This window comes from Branchiostoma floridae, unplaced genomic scaffold, assembly GCF_000003815.2.
Source record: "Branchiostoma floridae strain S238N-H82 unplaced genomic scaffold, Bfl_VNyyK Sc7u5tJ_818, whole genome shotgun sequence".
NCBI classification, from domain to species: Eukaryota; Metazoa; Chordata; class Leptocardii; order Amphioxiformes; family Branchiostomatidae; genus Branchiostoma; species Branchiostoma floridae.
In genome coordinates, this window is record NW_023365936.1 from 180167 (window position 1) to 190969 (window position 10803).

Consider the following 10803-nt stretch of genomic DNA (forward strand, 5'->3'; position numbering starts at 1 on the left):
TCCAACAGCCAAACTGCCTGTCTGGATGTGCCCTGCTCTTTCAACCGTCACCACCCTGCTTATAAATATTAATGAGGTTCCCTTAAACATGCGAGACAGCTTTTGAAAACGGAAAGCCTATTTTTTGATAGCTGGGGGTTTTTTTTGGGGGGGGGGGGGGGTCCACAGGAACTAAGGGTGACGGTTGAAAGAGCAGGGCACATCCAGACAGGCAGTTTGGCTGTTGGATGTCCCTGCGTAGGAGGATGAGACGGTAGTGCGTACTGCGATACTATTACAGATATATATTATACCAGTTTGTCAATCATAACTATGTGGTAACGCAGAAAAGAATTCATTTATACTGTAACACTAGATTAGATTAGTTGTTAGTTATTTGTATTTGTCTATAGTTGTTCAGATTGCCATACATTGTAACTGTTAACGTTACAACTGTCGCGCAATAAAGTTCTATTCTTTATTTATTTATTGATCTCCAGACCATGTGGGTAGCCCCTTCAACTTATTGAATTCGAAGATCAGCATGAAATGAAGACGAGTCAAGGCTATGTTTTTTTATGTGTTCTGTGTCTGTGAACATCATTGTCAAGAAAGAAATTGACGTTAAATAATCATATACAACAATAATATAATGTTATATGTAAATCATGCAAATCCAGAAAATAATTGTTGACGAAGCAGGTATGGGGTTGTGGAACTCAAGATGACATGCGACATACCATATCGTTGAAATTAACATAGCCCCTTGTTTTTTATTCATTGTGCCCAGACCTTTACTTCATTTGTCGATCCACCGTCGCATGCCATTACTGTATAGGCATGTTTTGACCTTTTGGAACTGAAGTGTGTTGCCTGGGGCAAAACAAATTTGATCTGTGGACACAACCCCCCTCCCCCATGTATATCTTACCGTCTATAGTGTTATTACATGGTTAATGTGTATGGACTCTTTGGTAGCCTTACCTACAATCTGAAGGGACTTAAGACTACACAGCATATCGCACATAACTCATTAGACAACCTGTATCACCAGTCTTGTGGTGGACAAAGCAAGTTGTAACTAGACAACACGCCGCCATCTTTAGGGAACATACATTATCCATAGGGGGAGGGTTGGCGCTTATATGGGGAGGTCCATGTATGGCACTTTTGGAATGAAGGGAGGGTCGTTTGATATACTTTCGTCCTTGGTAAGGGTCATGTAGATATTATGAATGATATTTTCTCCTCACCACCCCCTCCTTTATTAGATAACGTACTGTCCCCTCTCGTCACGGGACACACCTGTAGACAACACAAGTAACACCGACGACAAGCACAAAATTGACAGTGGCGACAACATTCTACCTGTACGGCACAGGTGTTTCTAAAGATCCCGTCACGTCAGGTACGTTCTTGTGATTGTTATTATGTCAGACCGAGCTACGTTCAACTTCGGTCGTTGTCTGTTTGATACTCCGAGGAAACCCGGAAGTCTGTTACAACTTCGTGGTAACGATTCCAGGGCCATTCTATTGATACTGAATGGAACATCTGTTTTTAACAGACAGTCACCATAAAGAGCAATCATCGTTTGTGCCCAGCCTTTTCTAAGGTATGTTGTGTATGAAGCAATAATCAGAAATTCACCGATCAGGCCTAAAATCGGGAACTTGGGCAAAGTCCTGGACCAAAGGTCTGTAGTTGTGTCACCGGTGTGATCATGTTGTCACAACGTTATTCAAGTAAATTACATTAACTACGGCATGTTTTGTTATACACAGGGTTTTACCTGAACGCTTTACTTCTAAAACCATAATCCTATCGTTATTTGGAGATGTAAAACTGAGAAAAAAACAGGATCTTCTGTGATATAAACAGTCTCGTCTGTTGTGTGTGTTGACAAAACAGGGAGGAGCATAGTTTATGGGTTACCCTTAGGTCATTGACCCTAACTGGACATTGTGTTGCACATTGTATCTGACTTACGCTTGGCTGGAAAACAGTTAAAATTTAGAGTATTCAAGCATAACGTCCTTCAGGCAGAATACACACTATCTATCTAATAACTGTAACGTTACAGTACTTACACATTACTTTACCATTGTTCCCTTCTTTTTAGTTCGAATTCTAAGCAGATACTATTCTATACAATGTTACGCGGAAGCAGAACACTCTTTTACGCTGTTCTATAGAATATCAAATAGAACCATTTTCCGGTTGAACACTCTGTTGTCGTTCTACCTCACATTCTTTCACGATTCTTATGTCTTTTGTGATCCGCCCTACATTTCTGAAAACTTGCTTTGTTGTATCGCTTTTTTAAGCGGCAGATATTGGTCTTTTGTCCCGTGAATAGTTTCATCAGGTTTCAATGGTAGGTAATGTATGTATGTCTTTCAGGCTAGGAGAAAGGTAGGCTGGGAGTTCTCAAACGACAGCCATCCCGGGTTTTGACTCTATGTTTTCGGTACTGTAAGTTTGTTTGGGTGTGTGTATTTCCGCTGTTATGTTGTTTGAATGGCATCTAGTGAGTGGGAAGATCTTTACAAAGGTGGCAGGAAGTACAGGTGAAAGGTGGTAGAATTAGGCTTTGATAAAACATGACATGGCCATGGAAGGGGTTAGTAACTTACGGTTAGGTAATGTTTTGGGGTATTTCTGTTTGCGTTTTCCCGGTTAACGTTATGTATTTCCGTATGCCATATTTCCCTGGGCATAGTGTTGTTATGTAACTGTTCATGTGTTGTGACAACAGCTCGACAGTAAGATGACATGGAAGAGGAGTACGCTAGGAGGCGTGTTGTTCGTGGCCCTGGCGTGCCTGTCCTATCTGCTCGGTACCATGTACGTGGTGACTCCGTGGTTCCCCCTCATGCTGGTACGGCCTGCCTGGTACAGATGGGTGGTGGACCATCTTGTCGCGTGGTACTGGATCTTCTTAGTGGTGAGTACTAGTAGTGTCAACGATAGTTAAGCCTAACCTCAAATTTTGCTGAAAATGTCCTTTTTTTTTGTTTTTGTTTTTTTCATTTATGCCTCAATTAGTCACATTGTATCGTGTGGCATTGTGATAATTGATGTAAATATTTTTTTCATTTATTTCACAGGCACTACTAGGTGGGTTTATCTTCCTTTCTACGGCTTGGTCAACAGGTAGTTTGTTAAGAATAACGGGGAACGATTGCTAAGGTATGGTTGAAAACTAGTGTTAGTACCAACTTGGATTCATAATCTAAAAGGTAACATGGTAAGTGCCCTTGCTATGGCCATGAACAAAACAATACCTTGAGGAGAGACCACGTTTTTTCTGTAAGCGTAGAAACGTAAGACTGATATGCTTGGCCATAAATTACTCCTAGTGAGTAGACTTTCAAATGGCATCCGCCATTTTTCATCAGCTCAGAATAGGGTCGTCACGTGACCTTGAAGTCAAAAGCTTTTCTTAAATACAATACTAAACCATCTAACCTACTACATAATGTCAGAGTAACAAAATGAAAAAAAAAACACAGAAATAACGTTGCCAAGATAACACACTCCTGTCATATTTACCGTATGTACAGAGATGGTGTACGGTATAAAGGTGCGAATCACGGGAGATAGCATCAAGCCGGGGGAGAGAACCCTCCTGATCATGAACCACCGGACACGGCTGGACTGGATGTTCCTCTGGATGTACCTCATCCGCAGGGGACAGCTGTCTAAGGAGAAGATCATCCTCAAGAACGAGCTGAGGAAGATTCCAGGGGCAGGTTAGCGGGCGTTTAAAATTTGGTATTCTTTCACTGGTGTTGGTAGCGTGCAAAGATCACCTGCACTAAATTATGCATGCACCCGGCTGCCTGAAAAGTAGATTTTATGTTACGGACACTGTTAAGAAAGCATTTAATTTTTCTTAACATTTCAGAAATGGTAACCAATAGTGAAAAGATAGTACTATAGCCTTTTTAAGGCCGCAGGGCAGTGGGTTACTGTAGATGCAGAAATGTTCGCGGTGGATTAATGTTCGCGGTTTTCTCGGTGACCACTTTACCGCGATATCAAAACCACCGCGAACATTTTTCTATTGTGCTATTAGACTGCAGTCTATGGTGTAACCGCGAACTTAAATCCACCGCGAAAAGTCCATTTTCTCACTACCGCGAAATTAAATCCACGCGAACTTAAATGCATTTACAGTATTATCGACTGTGTCTAGGGCACGTATTGGGAGGCGGAGCCCAACCATATCCTTCCACCGCCTCTTACCTTCCCAGCCGAAGCCAGGTACCCATTATAGTATATGAGTAGAATGAGGAAAGTCGTGTCAAGTGCCTTGGCGTTAGGTGCAGGTAGACACACACAATACCTATACAATCTTAGTACATGTTAGTGCATGGCTACTGGTGTTTTGACTGCCAGTGTTGTCGTTACTCCAATGTAACGTATGAAGTCTTGAAACAAGCTTATTTCATGGACATGCACTGTGTTGTTGTGGTCAGGTTGGGGTTTGGAAACCGCTTGCTTCCTCTTCATCACAAGGAGATGGGAGGAGGACGAGAAGATCATGAAGAAGATCCTAGACTATCTGTCGTCTATCGGACATAGGACACAACTGTTGCTGTTTCCCGAAGGTACGGACTTTACCGAACGCACGAGACAGCGAAGTGATGCGTACGCAGAGAAGAATAACCTTCCTAAGTACGACTACGTCCTGCATCCCAGAACCAAGGGATTCGTGTACATCGCAGAGAAGCTCATCAAAGGTAATGTGTACTTTGTAATTTAAGCTACTGTGCCTATGTGCGGAGCGGGCCTTGCTTGGTTTTTGGCGACGCCTCGGGGGTGGATGCATTTTACAGTATAAGTGTATGCTCTGTCATTTTGGAATGTTTTGTCAATATTCAAATCAATTCATGTATTTTGAATATTTGTGGCTGCAAATTAACTAATTGATTAATCCATTTGTATTTGAATCAGATAGCCCCGAAAAGATATTACAAACGAATGACTTTGCAGCGCTTCTGAATCGGAATTGATAGCAATACAACTTAAGAATACATTTCAACGGTCTAATTTTGAGTAATGTTAATTTTAGCCAAGTTTTATATCCTATTTTACTTCCAGTACAATTATCTGATCACTTCATAGCAGATTATTTGACAGGGAAGTGATCTTAGCTAATATAGGAAAGCTAAAATAACCAGGCAATCTAATGTGTGGTGCGTTTGGTTGCAGAGCACAATCTTGACGCCATTCATGACATCACTGTCGGCTATCCTAATGGAAAGGCTCAGACAGAGGCCGACTTGCTCGCTGGACGCTTCCCAGAGGAAGTTCACTTCCACGTACGGCGTCATCCCCTCAATACCCTCCCCAACACATCCGGGAAACTCGAGCAATGGTGCACCACCCTCTGGGCACAGAAGGAATTGCAGCTCAAGGAATTCTACCAGAGGAAAAAGTTTCCTGACACAAACGTACTTGAAGGAGGAACACCTGGCGATCCACTACAAGAACTGAAAATGAAAGTAGTCCTTTGGCTTTCAATACCTTTCTTCTTAACGGTTATCCTTGTAGTACCGTATCTGATGGTCACCTCAACATACTTCTTCATCTCAGCTGTCCTTATTTGTGCCTTCTACATCGCGCAGCGCGCGGTGTATGGTGGGGCAGAGCATTTTCAGATAGACCTTTACAACACTTTCCACAGAAAATGACAACAAGGCAGGGACTTATAAGTCGGAAAACACAGTTTTATTGAATTTTGAGTATCAAGTTTACAACTTATGACAACTTTCTGACACATGTTTGCAAGTTACACGTAAATCAAGATGTTTATGAGTGTTACTGTTTCCATGAGTGTCACTACTAGTCCAGTAAATACAAAATGGTGGAAGGGTATAGTTGTAACTAAGTAGTTCTAGTTATCATAGTAAACTTACCGCAAATTACCTCACAAGTGCACGATGGTGTGCAAAGTAGAAATATGTTTCAATGTTGTTAAACTGTTTTGTTACAGAAAGTGCCATTTAGTGACAAAATGTGCCAATCCATCACCCATTTACACTGTGTGTCACTTTACTACGCAGACTAAGTTGTACACTTCTCATATTTGAAATCATTTGGATTGAAAGTTTGAAACGCAACTTCTCTAATAAATTAGTCACATTCCTTCAATACTCAATTCGAACTCATTTTCATGGCTCTCACTTGAACGTGTTGGTGTATTTGACTTTGAGTTTCTACAACAAAACAACCAAGTACAGAAGACTATGATACATAATGAAATCACCGATGCCCAGAAGAAACTGTGAAAGATCAGCTGATGTGAGACTGTTCTCCGCGCCAGCACTTGCTGTTTCGTGACAGATAAAGAATCAGGAATCATATCAGAATTATAAAAAAAACAAAGGCTTGAATCGCGGTCAAACAAAAATAGATTTTTTCATAGTCAATTACGTTACATATATAGCAATCAGATAATATGCAAGACTGTATATGATCTCAATAAACATAAAATGGATAGTGCATTCTACGTAACACAGAGAACCGACATGTGGGGCCGCGAAGCACAGTGGCAGTGTATTCGGCCCGTGACCGAGAGGTCGCCGGTTCGAATCCGCCTGCCGTGTTGCCGGTCTTGTGCCCTTGGGAAAGGCACTTTACACGACTTTCCTGACTTTACTCAAGTGAAAAATGAGTCGTCCCTTGGATAGGACGTTAAATGGAGGTCCCGTGTATGGGGAGAGCCACACCCCGTGCACGTTAAAGAACCCCCACACGTGCGATGGTGCGGTGTGCGTTGGTGCAAATCCTTCTGTCGGGAATTGGTGATTCACTTCAAATCCTGGCGAATCTCTGTCTCGTGTCAGCCTCATGGTGATCTACATCATTCACCCGGAAGGGTGTGTCACCCCGTAAGGGGCGGTATCACCCGTCGTGTGCGAACATGTGCGAACATGTACAGGGTTAGCCCTTGATAATAGCCTACGGCTAGTTGGGCAGCCCTGGCTGTTTGTAAACAGCTGAACAAATAAATGAAAATAAATAAACCGACATACCGATGTATTCGTAGGGTTGTAAAAGCATCCGTAGGTTGTATTCGTCTTGCCATAGGTCTTGTTGAAAGCCGTGAGCTTTCCCAAGTCTGTCCAGTAGCCGTCTTCCCCATTGTAGCGGCAACAGTCCACGGAACACCGCTAAACAAGAACAAATTTGAATGTATTTCTGCGCAGAGCGAATAGCATCGCCACGTTTTCCACGCCATACAATGTGGCAAGCATCAAAACAGTACATCATATAATAGAAACTGTAAAATAATGTATATAGATTCATAATACTTAAGCCAACATCAAACCAAAAATGTCCCCAATATTTTTCGCGATACACGTGACATATACATGCAGACGTCACTTGGATAAGGTCAAATACTACGGTACTACCACAGTATTTCAGTACCGCGGTTTTTCACCTTCACCAAAACTTACCACCGAAGATGACGTACCAGCACTGTTATACTTATAGGCTCAGAAGTAGGGATCACTAATACCATCTTCATTCTTCACCCTATGCTTGTTTTGGTGCAAAATCTAGCACAGTTCCGGGAGATAGAAAATGGCAGACAGTACTGGAAATCGGTCTATTACTTACATATGCACATATGCAAAACGTTGATGAAGGTGTCTTGAAATAAAATAAACATTTGTATAAGTGTTAAAATAAACATTTGTATATCTCATATAAAGCATTTATATTCATGAATACACATATCATATCGCCTCAAGCTTGAACAGGCCACAAGGCACAGAAGAGGAGGGAGGGAGGGAGGGAGGGAGGGAAGGAGGGAAGGAGGGAAGGAGGGAGTGGGTGATATCTCTACGATTCATGCAAATGTACATCTAACGCTACCAACCTTGTTGCCTATTATTTCCGTCTCCTCGTTGTACAGAAATCCTTCCGTTTCTGTATCTGTGCCGTTCTGTACCGGGTTGTAGCTGACTTTCACAATGAGACAGGGATAGTCAACCCCTGCACAGCTCACCATACCTAGAGATTATGTAAATCATTTTAATTCACCATCATTCATGTTTTAGTTGCAGTTATACGCACATGACAACCATAACTTCCTACTATACAGTACAAGTCTAATACAATTTGCATACTCAGCAATGCACATTCAATTATGTTGTTATTAACATATATACTTCCTTATCTCATCATATCTTAGCCTCTACACACTGACCTCTATACTCAGACGACGTTGTCGTACACATTGTGTGCTTGAACGATAGCGACGAAGATGATACTGCGGTACTGGTAATGTAAATTGCTGGCAAATATAAGAAAAGGAGAGCACAGCAACAGGGAAAGCCGATACAGCAACAGAAGAAAGATCCTTGGTCTAGCTTCCTCGAAATATTCGAATTCCCTGTTGACAATCGCAGCAAAATGAGCCGGCATGTGAGTAGTAACAAAATACAATGCAGGCAACATACTGTCTCGGAAATAGTTATACTATAAGAACACACACATAAGATATTGAAGTTACATCATGTATAACACAGCAAACGATTTACGATATCCAATTTTGGATACATGACTTGGAATCGACTTAAACGAAATATAGATATTGAAATAACGAAGAAAATAGTGTACAAATGGCCGACATGCTATAACAACTAAGCATAATCTATAAACCTACAACAGGTACTACACAGATGTTGCAACGTACATGGCGGGCGGGGAAATGTGCTATTTCATGGAAAAATGGTACGATTCACTCATTCATTTCTCCTTGTACACTATTGTAGCCACTTACCTGTACTGATCTTAGTCATCTTGACAACAGGGCCCCGACTAAAAAACGAAATACGAAGGGAATGGCGAAATACTAGCAAAATATACGCAAAATGCAAGGCAGATAGAATCAGGTGCTGACACTTTCAACTGCAGTACGTGCATGGCGCTGAAAAACAGGATAGGTCACTTGGAGGCAGCCAACCAGGACAGGTACGCAATGGAACTTTAACCTTTGATCTTTGAACTTTTTGTTTTAAACGCATGCATATACCTCACCTTCTCTGCTTGACATCTTCTAATTTCTTATCGTCATAAAGCTATATTGATATTAGTAACACATGGCAAACACATTGGATAAAATGGGATTATAAACCTCTCCCTCTCTGTCAGAGCTTTATATGAAATATTCATAATATCATCTATAGCTCTATTAAGCTTAAGCCTTGAGAAATACTTCATTCGTTTGGAAGTGAAGTATTGTTTTAGCTTGTCTGTTCTTAGCTTGTCGGTGTCTGTCTCTCTCTCTCTCTTTATACTAGTATCTGCGTGATTCCGAACTCTGCAGTTAATTTATGTTCCGCCAGAGGGGGGGATTTCTGCAAACTCTGACAGTCTATAACTAAAGCAACGTCGGCTGATCAAAGAGGTCTAAACTGCCTTGGAGTGAGAAAATCGCATTCTAACAGCCATCCAATCGAGCACACTAGAACATTCACCAAAAAGTCGTATACGAAGTGAACATAAAAGCCAGGTGTTTGTCTGGCTTCCACATGCTGTTTGCTCCGCCGGTTTAATGTGATTATACTGAGGCTGGCGTTATTTGCTAAAGGTAAACTAATGGCTTTGTAACACTCTTACTGCTTCCTGTCGCACCTTCCGCTTGTGGGTCAGAAGGTCGAAGTCTAAAGAGAATAAAGGCATTTTAAAAGCAGGCAATCTCATTTCGTCTGGTGTTTGTTTAACTCAGAACAAATTATATTGGAATTGTAAATCTTTTGCTGGAACGACTCAAACCGGCACTATACACAATAAACTGTGCTTTTTTGGTGCCACGATTTAGCGAGCATTTCATCATTTATCGGCGACTTTAAAGAAAGCCCGGCCAGGTGAGCTAATGTTTGCAGTTTTCACCATTGGCCACTTAAGATTACAATATCGCCTCGCGAATGCCTTTACTTCTGCAAATGTACTTACAGAAAGTCATTCCCCTAGTCAATTTACACTGTGAAAAACTATACAATAGACGGAAAGTGCCCGCTTGTATTGCAGACGTGGGCTTTCTACTAGTGTATAATATATCACAGCCATGCACCTGTTTGATCCTGTTCGAACCGGTACCCGCCACACCTTAAAGCGGTTTATACTTGTCACGTTAACCGATAAATATACTCTCCAAGCAGAGGTTGAGTCGCGTAGATATAGTAGTAGTCGGAAAACTTACATCTACGCGACTCAACCTCTGCTTGGAGAATACGATAAATACACATAGTGAGGGAATGTAGGTCAACAAATGATTGTTCTTGATCTGCCATAGAACGATATATGTGGCCTTCTTCGGTCAGTATTGACCATCTTAATTGACATGGAACTATATCCTATCCTAAACAGCATTGAACAGTAAACAAAAAGGTGTTGTAAGCTTCCAATGGTTTACTATTGGATTAGTCAGTGTAAGTCAGTCAGGTGATATGCTACGGTGGTCACTCATCAGGTCTAATCACCACATCGTGTACGCAGTGTTAGCTGAAGCTGGATGAGTGACTGCCAAGCTGCCATGACACAAGCATAGCATGCGTGTTGACAGCACGGCTAGATATATATCAGCATTCAGGATACGCGGGTGTCGCATTGCATACTATACAGACGACACTTGAATTATGCTAACTTTAAAAAAGTACGAATGAAACCCGGGTATAACTCAATTTGATGAAGAGTCTGAGATGCAGCTATTTGTCGCAGTGTTGTGGTAAAGGTATCGCAGTGTTGTGATGACAAAGTATCGGATTATTTCACCCTTTTCCACTTTTAGTTAACTAGTTA

General features: G+C 41.6%; 1 protein-coding gene and 1 long non-coding RNA gene across 5 annotated transcripts; one reads left to right on the forward strand and one right to left on the reverse strand.

Moving 5' to 3' along the window:
- The first annotated feature begins 1249 nt into the window (after positions 1-1249).
- Positions 1250-6141, forward strand: LOC118409025 (lysocardiolipin acyltransferase 1-like). Of its 4 annotated transcripts, XM_035809892.1 has the most exons (7): positions 1254-1387; positions 2383-2449; positions 2738-2926; positions 3090-3099; positions 3546-3734; positions 4464-4727; positions 5200-6141. In XM_035809892.1, the coding sequence occupies exons 2-7, from the start codon at positions 2441-2443 to the stop codon at positions 5679-5681; spliced, it is 1143 nt and encodes a 380-aa protein (XP_035665785.1). In that variant the 5' UTR covers positions 1254-1387; positions 2383-2440; the 3' UTR covers positions 5682-6141. The 4 variants fall into 4 exon arrangements, with proteins under 4 accessions (XP_035665789.1, XP_035665785.1, XP_035665790.1 ...); XM_035809896.1 differs by lacking the exon at positions 2383-2449 and having other exon boundaries at positions 1250-1387; XM_035809897.1 differs by lacking the exons at positions 1254-1387; positions 2383-2449 and adding an exon at positions 1432-1594.
- A 1741-nt stretch (positions 6142-7882) lies between these two features.
- On the reverse strand, positions 7883-9124 carry LOC118409024. The gene is made up of 3 exons (XR_004830393.1): positions 8783-9124; positions 8207-8392; positions 7883-8010 (listed from the first exon to the last, which is right to left on the reverse strand). It is a non-coding gene; the product is annotated as an uncharacterized LOC118409024 (long non-coding RNA).
- Positions 9125-10803: the final 1679 nt, after the last annotated feature.

Coding starts and splice junctions, on each gene's coding strand:
- LOC118409025 (XM_035809892.1), top strand. Junction 3,735..4,463: donor GAGGAAGATTCCAGGGGCAG/GTTAGCGGGCGT, acceptor TGTTGTGGTCAG/GTTGGGGTTTGGAAACCGCT. Junction 4,728..5,199: donor CGCAGAGAAGCTCATCAAAG/GTAATGTGTACT, acceptor GTTTGGTTGCAG/AGCACAATCTTGACGCCATT.